Raw genomic sequence first — 14,999 nt, forward strand, 5'->3', positions numbered from 1 at the left:
GCTGGCTTCCTGCATCAGCCTTTTTCCAGAACTGTCCACGGCTGCTCAAGTTTACTGCAGAATAAAGAAAGGCTCCTCTATCTGCAAGACTGCAGGAGCTTCCCAGAGGTAAAAAAGGGTTGCCAAGTTACACCAGCAATTGTCCCATCTGTGCCCAAAGCCCTGTGGTGAAGTACAAAATACACAGAACAGGCTCAAAGGAGCAAGGATTACAGCAACAACTTTATTTAAATCTCACAAAGGAAAGCAACAAGGTTCACAACGAGGCGGTTAAGAAAACCAGCACTAATCTGAATTTCTCCATGTGCAGTAGTTTGCTACTGCAAAAATCTGAAATCCCCCTCCATCCCCACACCTGCTATTAGTTTCACAAACTGGGCTGCAGAACAGTGAGCAATGAAAACCTCGGACATGAACAAGGCAGGGCTGCTTCCCACTGCTTGGAACTACAACAGCAGAGAGCCCCAAAGCTGGCAGCAGTCCCTGATGGAAACTGCATTTGCCATTGAAGAAGCCAGGTTAGGCAGGAGCAGCCTGGCAGTGCAGCTCCTGCTGGGGGAAGCCTCTCCTGGCCCAGGGGTGAGTGTGAAGCTGCCCTGCCAGCCCCAGCTGCTGCAGCAGCACAGGATCCATCCCAGCCCTGCCCTGCCCTGCTGAGGGGACTGGCACACACAGCATCCCCCTGCAGCTGCCCCAGCCTCACACAGCCCCCCTCACTCCCCTCTGCTCCGAGGGAGACTCACACCAGCACCAGAGTTTGTGGCTGGTTTGCAAATTCCTCACAATGACAACTGTTAAAAACCCCTCCAGAGGTTCTGCATCACTGTACAGCCTTAAAAACAAAGCCTTGGTAACCAAGAGCGTCTGGTCAGCTCCTTTTAAGGTATGAAACAGGTCAAGAGACAAACTTGGCCCTCATTTTAACAGCAAAGAAAAACAAGGAATCAACAATATTGAAGCATTTTGAAAATTAAAAGGGTAAAGTACTAGCTGGAAGAGTTTGGGTTCTGGTCTGCATAACTATCTCTCATGCAAGAAGTAATTCTGTATAAGACTTCTCAAAATGCAAATAAGAACAACCAATAAACTTTAGGGAAGAATCACAGAGAAAACTTTAGTAAATAAGTATCAAAAATCACAAAAATTAGTGTAGTTATTCTAGCAAGCAGACACCTGTTCAAAATGCAAATCAGCCATCTCCAGCTTTTCCCTGGTACAATGAAAATAAAATAATTTCCACAACTGCATGTATCCTGTGCACATCTCTTAGGAAAAACCAAAACTAAACCAAGAGGGAAGACAATTCTACATTCCCTAGAGAGGAACTACGCTCTTGTGTTTGGCTTCAAAGGTAGTAGAGTCTTTCTGAAAGCACCAGGTTTGGCTCTCTGTGGATACTCTGACCGACAAGGAAAGCCAATTTGTGAGCGTACTGGCAAGGAGCAGGCACTCTGATAATACCCTGCAGAAAGGGCAAAAAAGAGAAAAAGGCAGTTATTTTCAACTAATTTAAATAAGCATGCAATCACTGTAATGAGGACCCCTGGACCTCCAAATGCATGCTTGTAGAATTTGTATTGCGTGCTGTTTATGCTGATTTGTGAAAATAACTTTACATACACCCAACACAACAGAAGAGATGCAAAAAAACCCCAAACTTGCCAACAGAAGTGTCCTCCTGACACCTCCCAGACAGGTTTACACTCAGTGCTGGGCCTTGCAGGGAGGTGGGACACGGGCTCAGTCGTGTCTGGTGTTTCTGACTGCTCAGGTGCCAAAGCTAAGCACACCTCGGGCACCAGCTGAGCTGGGAGTGCAACAGAGGCCTCAAGGGAAATGCACCAACACAGTTCCACCTCCACAGTAAGGAGCAGATACTTCTGCAGGTAAGAAATTATTTCAGTTTTGCTTCTGACACAGAATTTGGGAACAATTCTCACAACAAGTATTTGCTAGGGAGAAGAAAGATTGCTGCAATCTTCAGAGATCAGGTAGCTATAAACCATCCAGTCCTCCAACCGCTCCAGGTGCCAAGGCATCCTTGCAGGCTCTTTGGAGCCAAGGAGCTCCAAAAGCAAGTGTCAAGGACACCTGCTGTCCCTGTCACAGCCTGTCCCTGCTGCAGCCTGTCCCTGCTGCAGGCTGTCCCTGTCACAGCCTGTCCCTGCTGCAGGCTGTCCCTGTCACAGCCTGTCCCTGCTGCAGCCTGTCCCTGTCACAGCCTGTCCCTGTCACAGCCTGTCCCTGCTGCAGCCTGTCCCTGTCACAGCCTGTCCCTGCTGCAGCCTGTCCCTGTCACAGCCTGTCCCTGTCACAGCCTGTCCCTGCTGCAGCCTGTCCCTGTCACAGCCTGTCCCTGTCACAGCCTGTCCCTGTCACAGCCTGTCCCTGCTGCAGCCTGTCCCTGTCACAGCCTGTCCCTGCTGCAGCCTGTCCCTGCTGCAGCCTGTCCCTGTCACAGCCTGTCCCTGCTGCAGCCTGTCCCTGTCACAGCCTGTCCCTGTCACAGCCTGTCCCTGTCACAGCCTGTCCCTGCCAGGAGCACTCACCGACCAGTTGTAGTACATGTGGCACAGTTTGTAGGTCAGGCGCTGCACGTGGTCTGGTTTCAGCTGGCTGGTGTCGTAGATGACGTTGTAGTGAGTGGGTGCAACACAGCCATTCTTCACAGTCTGGCTCACCACAAAGAAATCATACCTGCCAGAGAAAGGCAAACCCCACCAGTGAGCTACAGAAAGGGCTCCTTGTCTTGGGAAAGTGCAAGTCCCCATGTCTTGTTTTCTTCCAGTCACTTTATGCTTATTGAGTAAACCCCAGAAGGGTGCTTAGGCTTTGGCCACCAAAGCTTCCTCTCAAAGGCCAGGAGAGCTGGAGGAACATGAATCATATTATATGGACCAGGTCTTGAGACTGTAACAACCACTTGTTGTGTCCCATTTTCCTCCTGATGATCACCCTGCACATGTACTCAGCTTACCCTGCTCATTTTCTCAGCCCCTGAGCCACACATGCGTGGGGAGCATTTTCACCCTTGATCCCACAGTCCATGTAGGACTGGATGTATTTCCTTTGTGACCTCTGCAGGAACTCACCACTCTGGCCTGGTCACCACCGTATCAACAACCGTCCCAGGGGGTGGGTTTCTGAGTCCTCCACCGATCTCTGCAAAGAACCTGGCACCCACTCGTTTCTTCACCACAATCACAGTGAGTTTTGGGCTAAAAGAAAGGAAAAGGGAAAAAACAACACTCCCCTGGAAACTGCACTAAGAGTATTTCAGGAGCAGATCTGCTGGAGTTCCAGGGCATTAATTTCACATGTAAGTCTTTACTGATTCAGACTAAATAAGACATTGTTCACAACTTTAGATTTTTAGCTGAGGTACAACACTCATATTATTTTCCACCAATCCAATTTGACTTTTACTTCACTGAGAAGTAGAAAATGGACCAAAAAGGGATCTTCCAAATAAAGACTGGATTTCTACTCTCTACCCCATTGTTTCCTAAACAAAACACTGTGTCTTAACAGTATTTTTGGTAAAGCCATTAACAAAAGCTAAACATGCAGTGTAAAGGAAGTTTTTTAACTTTTCAGAGGAGATGAAGTCACTGCAGTTGGTAATTTTCAAAGCAGAATGTTGAATCTTCCTATTATATTATAAGCCAAGTATCTGAAATCATGTAAATAATCATCAGAAGAGCAGTTATCTGAGCTCAGGTGAAAATCAGTAAGGATGGAAAGACAACACAGTCCTCATCCAGAGCCTTGTTCTGCATCCCAGTGTTTATTTCTCTGGCAGTGTAAAGAAGAGGGTTGGTAGAAACAGATTTACCTGTAGTCAGTACCAATACTCTTCAAGCAATCCAGAAATTGAGGCACTTCATAATTAACCAAAGTATTGAGTTGTCCATCTCCAACACCATCACGATACACAAAAATACGAGAGGGCAAACACTTATTCCACTTGGACCAGTTCCTTAGAGCAGCTTAAAAAAAAAAAAAGAGTAAAAGCCATTAGTTGTAATCACAATTCATTCCAAAACAAAAATGGACTTTTATTGCTAGAAAAGCAGCACTAAGTTGGAAAACCAAGTAACATGAAATGATGGGTCAGCATCATGCTACACAAATAAACCTGCAGGAGCTCTGCTTTGCCCGTGCACCCACACAAACAGGGCTCAAGGACACACCTGCTCCTCTCACAGAGGAGCTGCCCTCCCTGAAATCATCCTCCCTTAAAGCATTCTTGAGAGCACTGCTAAGCTGTTTGAATTATTGCAAAGAAATGTGGGAATCAGTGAAAGGTTTACACAAGATGCTGTTCATTTTCAGTATTTATCACAGAATGTTTAATCTGCTGTTATCCAAGTGCACGTTGGTAGCGCTCCCCTCAGGGCAGCAGGGTTGTGAGGAAGCTGAATTGTCAGTCCTCAGATCTGGCTCCACAAGAGCAGAACTCCTTCCCTCTCCTTCCCTTACTTTGCAAGCAGGCTTTGATTCCATCCACAAGTTCCTGCCCACGACTTTGAACAACGCAGCGGGAGAACCACCTGTGAAGAACAAAACGAAAGAGACCTTCAAAGCATTTCCCAGGCTTACTGCAATGAGGTTATTTTTAAAATGCCCATGAGCACCCGGTCTTTATGGGTGCTGTGGGTCAATGCAGCCACAGAGGAGTCAGGGTTCTATGAGAGTATGCCCCATGACTTGAAATTCTCAACCAAGAGAACCAGTGGGACAAAAGTAAAAGCCTTTCACACAGGTCTACTCAAAAGAGGAAAGAACCTGTCACCCTGATGCCCTCCATTCATCCCAGCCCTGTCTCCACCACTTGACTCCTCTCTCAAGCGATATGGGAAAAGGACAAGGCCACTCCTTCAAGGGATGCAGTGGAAAAAATTCACAATAGATTTATTACAGCAAGCCAATTCTGAATTTTCCTGATGCACCACCACATTGAAGCTGCTCTTCAGTCAAAGGAAAGGTTTATTTTGCTGTTTTAGGGTTTTTTTGCCTCTGGCACTCTGATCTTACCGTGTCACTGATTGATTCAGGCTGGCGACAAACCCCGCAATGGACTGCTTCCCAGAGACAGTGTCATGGTAACAATCAATGCCCACAATCATCACCTGCTTCAGCTGCAAGGCAACCACACACAGCACAGATCCTCGGTGCACACAGGGCTGCTCTACATAAAGCCTAACAGAGGACAATATAACACTGACAATACTTACAGGGATCTCAACACTCCAGAGCTCTCCGCCCATTTTACAGTTCATTTGCAAGGCAATTTTTGTTGCTACTGTCATGATAGTCTGTGGCTTGCTCAAAGTGCGAGCCAGCACACACTGGCTGGGGATGGGACAGTCTGTACACAAGTACTTCTTGATGGCATCATATTTATCCTTTCGGGAACTAGACAAAATACAAACCACCTTTGAAGAAAAAGGAATCTTTGTAAGAATCTGCGTTCTCAGAGTTATACAGCGCTTAAAGAGTTCTTTAGGAAAAACTTCTTATGCTCAAGAGAAAGATTCAAATGTTCACAGTGAAAGAAACACTGCAAAATGTCAGTGTCTGTACTTCAGGAGCAAAGGCTCTTATCCAGGAGGACACCCATGGTCAGGGTTAGGTTTGTACAGGAGGTTGAGCAGGTATGTCATGGATTCTCAGGAGCCCAGAGTTGTATTTCTGAAAGCAAATCCCACTAAACACCAATTACAGAGATAAACAGGACTTGAAATAATGGATTCAAATACATACTATGTTGGTGTCAGGGGTAACCCTTTGCTGTAAAACCCTTAAATAAGCTTCTGTTCTATCATCTACTTCAATCCTGAAAAGAAAGAGAGAAAATGGTTACAGAAAAAACACAATTAACAGCTATTGAATCTTCAGCAAAAGCATAAAAGCTTGCTAGGCATCAATAGTGTATGAAATGTCACATTTGCAGCTATTAACAAACATACAACTTTCACACAACTCAAGATTAAAAGGAATCACCTCCAAACTTAGGCCTCCAAACACAGTGAAATTCAAAATTAAAGGCAAGTACAGGTACTCAAGGAAGGATATTTGCAAGAACAGAGCAGAAACAGAATACCTTCTAAGCTGGAAGGAAATACTCCTTAGAGAAGGGTTTGCTCAATGACTGTCTAGCACTTCTTAATTTTGGCATGTGAAAAGCTCTCAGAAATAAAAGTGTGAGTAAGAGAAGTCAGTCACAAGAGATAACTAAACAATCTGCATACTGAAATCAACTCTGCTGTATTGAAAATCGCACAGACCTTGGCTGTGTGACACACTACACCCTCTCCTCACTGAACAGCCTAACACAGCAAGGATCCTCACCCATCTTTGTGAACACACTCACATGTTTGGCTTGTTCATGTGGATGCCCATGGAGGGGGTGACCTTGAAGAGGCTCTGCAGCAGGGTGTTGGCCACGTCGTAGTTGCGGCGGGTGTAGATGAGCAGCCAGCTGTCCACGGGCACGGCGCGGATCAGGGGCACGCCCCGCGTCTCCTTGGTCCAGTCGGCAAACTGAGGGTTGTAATCGAACTGCGCAGCAAACAGCTCATGTTTTACACTGCCTCCACTCCAATCTACATCACTCACATCGCTCAGCCCACTCTGAGAGAACAGACTGTGCTCCAGATACTCAACTGAAACTACTCCTGCCTTTTCAGCTGAGAGCCCTGGGACCTTATCAATAGGTGGAAATTAGAAACAGCTCCAGTTTCCTGCTGTGTGTATCTGAGCAGGACTGTTCTACTGGAACAGAGTTCCTTCAAGGGTTTCTAACCACAACTTGGGAACCATTCAGGAAATTTGAAAGTCTCCTTACTGCACAAAACCTTGTGTAAAATGTTTTCTTTCACTCTTCAACCTTTACTTATAAATCAAAAAGTTCTATTTCCTTCCTTAAGGCACCCAGAAGATTTTATAAGTTGATTTATTATTTACCATGGTTCCTGATTGAAAGATCTTTTCTCCTTGAACAACTCTTCCTGTAAAGGACACTGATTTATAATCAAAGCTTAAGCCCCAGTTTCGGAGTTCCTTCTGAACATTGTCATCCCTGTTGAAAAACAAGATTTGAATTGAAAACATAAGAAATTTGTTCCTGCTGACTTTTTTAAAACTAGCAAGATTTCAGAAGTTTTGTTGCTAGAAGTTTGTCATACAAATGTTTGATGAGACAGAAATGGAGTGGACATTAAGGTGCCATACTTTTGGATGTAGTTCAGAAGCCTCCCAAGCTCGCGCTGCCTCTGCTCAGGGGGCAGCCGTGTGTGGATGGCCAAGTCTTTCATCATACTGAAATCACTGCGCATCTTGTCAGTCAGTCCTGCCAACAGCAAAGCCTTTTCTGAGTCACAGTCAACACTAAGGACTATGAAAACTAAACTTGCAGCTCGTGCTTATCAGTGATGCATGACACAGGAAGTGGTGGCAGTAGGAGCCAAAGTTTTCAGTTGCTTCCTGTACATACATCCCCACTGGCATAGAAAAAAAATCCTGGATTTTGCACTTGAGAGGAAACCACACGAGGCATTGCAGCTCCTCAGTTCCGTTTTCAAACCAAAACAAAACAGTGCTGAGACAGACAGGCACTGCAAGTGCAAAGCGAGTACCTCGGAGCAAAACATGTATTTTCAAAAATTATCATCAATTTCTGCTTCTCAACAGAAGTTCTACCACCAAAACTCTCTACAAGTTATCAGAGTGCTGATGTTGAACACCATACTTAAACACTATACAACAACAAACCCCCTCGAGCTTTCCTGTCCTATTTAAGCATCCAATCTTTTAGCTACAAAATGTTTTTCTGAACTCACATTTATACAAACAAAACAAGTCTGAACTTTGCAGAAAGCTGCTGTCAGAATAACTCTTTCAGTAGGCATGATGGTTTGACAAATGCTTTGATTATGGAAAAATACTACAGTACCTGTTAGGGAGCAGAGCTCTGGAATCAGAGCCACAGATCCCTGTATGTTCCCTCTCTTCCTCTTCATCTGACTGATCAGGACAGGCTGCATCCAATCACTGATTTCTATGTTGTATTGCTGCATCAGAAATACAGACTGCATGTTCATTTACTCACAACAAACAAGTTACTCACAACAAAAAAAAAGATTATTTCTGAGTAATAGTGCTCACTTTAGAAAACAAGTGTTGTTCCTAAAACAAACAAAACCAAAAGCAACTAGTAACCTTTTCCAGTTAGCACATCTCAGAAGAACTGGTTTTGTCAGAAAAGGCCAAGCAGGGAAGCACTGTTCTCCCAACTGATGCCATGAACTACTGATGTGTGAGAGACAACAGAAACAAAGCTTGTGCCTTGTTTGAGGCATTATCATCTGGGGTGTCTAACTCAATATGGAGATACTCTTTCCAGTTCAGCAGTGGACAAAGTTCCTGCCCTACAGAGCAATTCAATTTAATTTAAGAAATCACAAGAATCAAACAAGACTGTCAAGTGAAGTTTCTGAAATTTAACCTTCCCATGGCCTTAAGTTCCATCCTGATTCAGCTGAAACTGGTATGCATAAAGACCTGACAATTACAGAGGGAGGCCTCAGTGTTCAAAACTCAATCCCAGGGGCACCCTGGCTTTCCCAGCCTCAGTTCTGCATGCTGTGACAATGTATCTGTATTCCTCCCACATCATCTGGCCCTGCTTCCACCTTCCCAAAGCTTCCTTTTTCAGTCTCCCCAAGAGCTCCTCGCTCATCCGTGCCCTCCTGGCCCTTCTGCCTGACCAGTGACTCACTGGGATGGGTTACTGCCACCAAACCATGCTGTGCAGGTTAGTTACTGATCTCAGATTACACACTGTCCCTTCAACAAAATTCTGTTAAAAATACTATGAACTACAAATCCATACATCCTAAGTAAACCTGTAACAACGATTGAACATTCCAAGTTAAAGCATAGAACACAGAGGGAAGTTTTCATACCTTTTTGTAGTACTCCACAAAGCTCATCTCAGAACCATCTGATTTTCTAAAGGTACCCTTTGGATTGTTATCCCAGTCAATGTCATCAATTCTGTACGTTCTGTTATTGTACCTACATAAACATTTCATCACTTTTTGTTTAAATCTTAACTCAAACAGAAAACAAATACAGCTGTGGGACGACAAAGTTAATCTCAGTACTCATGCAAGTTGGAAATTTTGCTCCTTTCAGAAGTAGCAACTTCAAGTTTTCAATTGTAATAGGCTCTCAATTTTACCAAAAGCTGAACTGTAACAAACCCAAAAGAAAACCAGCGTGTACTTCCTGGTTTTGCAAATGCTTCACCTTCATCAGTTTGCTAGCTTGACAATGACAGCATTTTCAGGCTTTCTGATGCTTTATTGCATACTTCAGGACATGGAGCATAAAGAGCTCTCCAAGACAACAAGGGTCCAAAAAGACTTACTTTGTAAGAACAATTAAACCAATCAGCTCTTTAGCACAGGTGTCTCTAAATCTTTCCTCTCCAACCTGGGAGTGAAGGCTGTGCATAGTATCCAGCACTGTCTCCCCACGGAGAACCTTATGGCTCACATCTGCACACAGCATGATGTTCTCCTCATACTGCAGGATGGAACTTGTGAAACCCAGCCACACCATCAGCCTGGAAAAAGAGAACACACAGCATCTTAGTGTGCTTCAGAGCACCTTCATTCTCACCCCTTAGTCCTGCCCACTTTCAGACACCAGAGAGCAGTGATGGCACAAAGAAACCATTATCCAAATATAAACAAGCTCTTGAATGTTAACAAAATCAAAAGTATTTTACAGGTAGCTATCTTTATTCAGCTAAGAAATCCATTTCATGCTATTAAGTATCTCACAGACAAAGTGTGCAGGTATTTAGGACACTTTTAAAGGAAAAAGACCAGCAGTTTATCCAGCAGGTCACTGCCCAGTTCTTTCCATCAACCAGGCTGTACAGGTCAGGTTAATGGCAGGGAGAGCACCACAGCCCACGATGGGCCCCCAGGCAAACTCGAGCCTAGCAGCCTGTACAGCAGGACCCTGCAGGGATCCTGCAGGGAACAGGGACACCCTGACAGCCAGCAACCCTGGCGCCCCTCCGAAAGACAAGGACTTCTGTCCAACCTGTGATTAGGGATGCTGACTGGATCACTGGGGTTGTAATAATTACGTCCAATCTGCTGCAAATTCAGCATCTTCAAAAGCCTAAAAATTGAAAAATGGATGTAGTTCAGCATTATTACTATTATAATCATTATTTCACCATGCATGATCCAATCCCTATGCACAAACTCCTTGCTCATCTGGCTACATAAAATACGAATGTCTCATTAACCACAATTTATAAAGGTGATGGACACTCATTACCAACCATCAGGGGAGAAGTTCATGTCCAACCCCACCCTTCACCAACCAGCTGAAGGCAGCAGTCCAAACAGGCCACGTCTCAGGTGCACCACACAGTCCAGGTGCCAAGGGAAAGAGGAAAGACTACAGCCACAAAGAAGGAAATTGCCAGTTCAGCGTCCTGCTCTATTATTTGCTTTAAGAGGCAAATCCACACACACAAAGGAGGGTAGGGTGTTGTAACTGCCTACAACAGCAGGAGCTCCTTTCACACTAACATGGCCAAGAAATACACACAACTGCACATTACAGTATTGCCAGATGTGGTTGACCCCACGGTAACAGCAGCCAGAAAGAGTTAAAAATTTACATTTTTAATACTTATTTGTTGTAGCTTATTCCTCAGAATGGAAAAACTTAAGTCGGATATTTTTAGAGTGACTTCTTATAAAGACATAATTTGTACAGCAAACCTTCTAAAGATGATGTTGTAGAACTGCAGACAAGTAGGTGAAGTAGGTGGCAACTCATTGGTGAGCGTGACTGTTATCCTCACATCCTCCCCATTTCGGGTCCTACTGAACAGTTCTGTAACCTGAGAAAGTGAAATGAGGTTCACAAACCCAGAGCAAACAGGACTGTCTCTGGATTTCACTCCAGGAATATCAAACTGGACTTAGTCAATAACTGAAGACCAAGTGAGATGTGGATTTGATCTCCCACTAGGACTGTAACCTACAGCCTGAAAGCCTCTGTTCCTCTGGGTGCCAACAACTCGTGCGGTAGAACGGGGCCATCCCCCGAGCAGCTGAACTCGAGATGAAGGCAGGGACATCACTTACCAAGTACCATGACAGGAAAAAGACTCAGCTTGAGGAAATAAACATAACATATTGCCAACTAATACATATTTAATTACTGATTCAGGTACTGGGAAGCAAAAAGACAAAGGTTAGCACACACAGTGAAAACATCTTCCCCTCTTCCCTTTCCAAACTCAGCTTCACTCTGGACTCCTCTGGCCCCTCTGTGAACAGCACTGGCTATACTCACTCCCTGCAGCAAAACAAAGAGTGGCACAAGGCACAGAGGGCAGGGATTACCATCAGTACAGAGGTGTTTTCCCTCTGGTGCTCCTTTCTTCTCAGGTTTTTCTTTGCTCTGCAATTTTTCCCTGCTTTTTAAATACACAGATGTGCCAACAAATTTGCTGATGTGCTCAGCTTTGGCCTGTGATGGGTCCATTCTGAAGCTGGCTGGCAGTGACTGTGTACAACACAGGGCTGACCTCGACCCCTTCCCATAGGAGTCACCCTGACCCCTCCAGCTACCAAAACCTTGCCACATACACCCAAATTTCTCCACACAAACAAATTATCTTACACTGATATATTCAATCCAACTGAATGCTGCTTGTGGGACATCAATTCCCTAACTTCAGCCCAGCTAGTAAGAAACAAGAATAAAATGCAAGCCATGACAAAAAATAAAATAGCATTCTCGTATCACACCTTATTCTCCAGTTTCTTTGGCAGGAATAATATTGAGCCATCAAAGGCATGGGTCTTTCCAATGGTCTCCTCGTGCTGGAAGAGCAGAGCGGAGCGCAGGCGCCGCGCCTCCATCTCGGGGCTGTAGCCCACGTGGTACTGATACAGGGCCCACTGCGGGCGGGACGTCAGACGGAAGTGGTTGGTGGTCAGCTTGATCATTTTTCCTGAAAAACCTGAAATGAGATGCAGATGTGGTAAGAGCCACAAAAAAATGTTACCACTCTGCAGTGCTTCAACAGCGCTGAGACTTTTTTTAAAGCTATGGCAGTCAGACAAAGACTGGAGGTGAGTTGTGTTCTGCCTCTGCTCTAGGTGAGCTATGGCTCAGTTATCAGACACTGATCTGGAGCTCTCTGTAAAGCTTTCAGCTGCCAGGACCACTCTCCATGCTCCTCTCCAGGTACTTTTTATCTTTTTAACTTTTTATCTTTTTCTAATACACACTAAAGATTTTTTATTTACTTGGCTCTTTAGGGGAAACTAAGAGCACAAATAAAGGAAACTGTCTTTCATTTCAAATTGCTTAAATGTCTAGAGTCTAATTTAAACATACCGGTTTTGGATTCTCGAACATGCACCATGGCTTGTCGAGTATTTACCCCAATGTCATGGAAATCTCTGCGACGTCCACCTCTGTCTCTTAAAGACAAATCCTGGAGCCCTGAGGAAACCTGCAATCCTATTTAAAATTTGAGGGAGAATCACAATCAAGTAATAAATAACGTATATACCATCATGTATTAACAAACAAAAATACATAACGTGATTCAATCTTGAAAGGCATTAAGACAAATTCAAGAGTAAACACAAAATGTTAAGTTCCAGCTTTTGCTGTGTAGCAAACATCTTTCCAATCTTAGCGATAAATCTAATTTTGAAAAGGAAAAAGAGAACTACAGTCTAAAGGATATCTTAATTGTATTCTCTTGAAAACACGTGCTCTTGTGGACACTGAATCTCCCAGGCTCTCTGACCTTCAGGCCTTCTCTCCTGCAGGCGGCCCTGGCCCCCGGGCTCCTCTGGCTGTGCTGGAGGAACGTGGAGCTGCTGGGGCTGCTGCCGGTGGCGCAGCTGGCCAGGCATGCCCTGCTGAACCTGCCAACAAACAGCGACTTCAACACAGCACTCACTAAGGGGAGAACAGTCAAATATACTCAGTGCAAGAGATACCTACATTTAAACCCTTTTTTTCCTATACTAAGTAGCAAAGTTATTGTTCTGCACTTGAAACTCAAAATTACTGGACCGTGGAAATTTTTCAAGTTATAATTCATTTAACTAATAAGTAATGCAATGCTCCTCTTTCCAAGCTCTAACTAAAATTTACGGACTTTTCATCTTCTACAGTCCCTCTGACTAACTGACCAGTTATTCTATAAAAACATCTTTTGTAATTTTAGTGTCTAGTGAATAAGTAATATTAAAAAGTGTCATGTCTGGAATAATGGCAACCTTAAGCCACGATCAACCCCTTAATTCATAGCTTCATGTTACTGGAAACTTAATAAAATGTCCTTAATAAAGTAGAGCTATATTAACTGTACACCCAACAGAATATGTGCACACACACATATAATGCATCTACCCGATATTACAATAGGAAGAAGGTTAGGTATGACATCTCAAATCCTGGTTGCACTCATTAAGAAGAAAACCAACTTACAGGAGCATCTCCTAGAGCAGGAAGAGCAGGTGCCTGTCTGGGAGGTCTTCCTCTGGCTCTGGCTCTTCCTGTCATCCTCTAAAACGAGCAATCTGCAGCTTTAGTGTTCTATCTTCTCCTTCCCACCCTGCCCCAATAAAAGGATGAGCAGCACTATTGCACTTGCCCTGCTTTAATTTCAAGTGGCTCAGTAAAATACACGCATCCCTGCAGAATTTGCTGCTCGGGGATCTCCACAGAGGCCCAAGGGGAGTGTGGGGAAGCCCTTTCAGCCGGGTTTGCAGACTGGCACAGGCCGCCACACATCAGAAGCTGCCGGGTCAATGAGATGGGAGAGCACGGCAGGATCTGCGGCCTCAGCCAAGCGGAACCCAGGGCCTTCTGATGTCACTTTCCAGTTTCACTCGGTTCAGCCCGATTTGTGACCCCGCACCAGGAGCAGAGCACACTTCTCCAGAGCAGCTGCCAGCGCTGCGGCCTAGGCAGTCCCGCCCAGCCCTGCCCATCCTCTCCACCCACAGCCACCCTGCTGGGCCCAGGGCCTGGCCCGAGCCTCCCTGCCCGCCTCGAGCGGTCTGTGGGGCCAAAATCCCCAACCACAGCCGCCCTCCGCACCCTCGCCCGCACCGGCCCTCGGCCTTACCTCAGCCTGCCCTCGGGCCGCACGGGGACGCTGCTCCTACCCGCCTGCACACAGCAAGCCGCCCTCCCCAGGCCCCCGCAGGCTTCTGTCCCCGCTGGAGCCGCCGCCTGTCCCCCAGGCCGGGCCCGCGGCGACCCCGGGCCCGCCGCGCCCTCAGCTCGGAGCCGCACGGCACGCGACAGCGGGGCGAGGCGGGAAGGCGCCCGCTGCGCTGATTGGCTGCCGAGCGCTGCCGGAGAGTGCCGAAGGGAGCCGAAGGGAGGAGCTCGCCCCACCCTCGCGGCACCGCCTCTTGCGGCCGCGCCCGCGGGGAGCGCGGGGACTGTTCGGGACTGACCGTGTGTGGGACTGTACCGGGACTGTACCGGGACTGTACCGGGATTGTCTGTGGGACTGTACCGGGACCGTCTGTGGGACTGTTCGGGACTGTACCGGGACCGTCTGTGGGACTGTTCGGGACTGTACCGGGACCGTGTGTGGGACTGTACCGGGACCGTGTGTGGGACTGTACCGGGATTGTCCGGGGACCGTCTGTGGGACTGTACCGGGACTGTTCGGGACCGTCTGTGGGACCGTGTGTGGGACTGTACCGGGACCGTGTGTGGGACTGTACCGGGACCGTCTGTGGGACTGTTCGGGACTGTACCGGGACCGTGTGTGGGACTGTACCGGGATTGTCTGTGGGACTGTACCGAGACCGTGTGTGGGACTGTACCAGGACTGTTCGGGACCGTCTGTGGGACCGTGTGTGGGACTGTACCGGGACCGTGTGTGGGACTGTACCGGGATTGTCCGG

At 46.3% G+C, this 14,999-nt stretch overlaps 1 protein-coding gene across 1 annotated transcript; it reads right to left on the reverse strand.

Moving 5' to 3' along the window:
- Positions 1 to 726: 726 nt before the first annotated feature.
- PIWIL1 (piwi like RNA-mediated gene silencing 1) lies at positions 727 to 14,281 on the reverse strand. The gene is made up of 21 exons (XM_058851630.1): positions 14,204 to 14,281; positions 13,561 to 13,638; positions 12,872 to 12,992; positions 12,451 to 12,576; positions 11,856 to 12,070; positions 10,818 to 10,939; positions 10,123 to 10,203; positions 9,437 to 9,634; positions 8,970 to 9,081; positions 7,958 to 8,075; positions 7,237 to 7,354; positions 6,970 to 7,084; positions 6,377 to 6,564; positions 5,767 to 5,839; positions 5,238 to 5,438; positions 5,038 to 5,141; positions 4,483 to 4,553; positions 3,836 to 3,989; positions 3,093 to 3,218; positions 2,550 to 2,697; positions 727 to 1,462 (listed from the first exon to the last, which is right to left on the reverse strand). Exons 2-21 carry the CDS (start codon positions 13,633 to 13,635, stop codon positions 1,346 to 1,348), a joined length of 2,583 nt encoding a protein of 860 aa, XP_058707613.1. The 5' UTR covers positions 13,636 to 13,638; positions 14,204 to 14,281; the 3' UTR covers positions 727 to 1,345.
- Between the last annotated feature and the right edge of the window lie 718 nt (positions 14,282 to 14,999).

This window comes from Poecile atricapillus, chromosome 16 (assembly GCF_030490865.1).
Source record: "Poecile atricapillus isolate bPoeAtr1 chromosome 16, bPoeAtr1.hap1, whole genome shotgun sequence".
NCBI classification, from domain to species: domain Eukaryota; kingdom Metazoa; phylum Chordata; class Aves; order Passeriformes; family Paridae; genus Poecile; species Poecile atricapillus.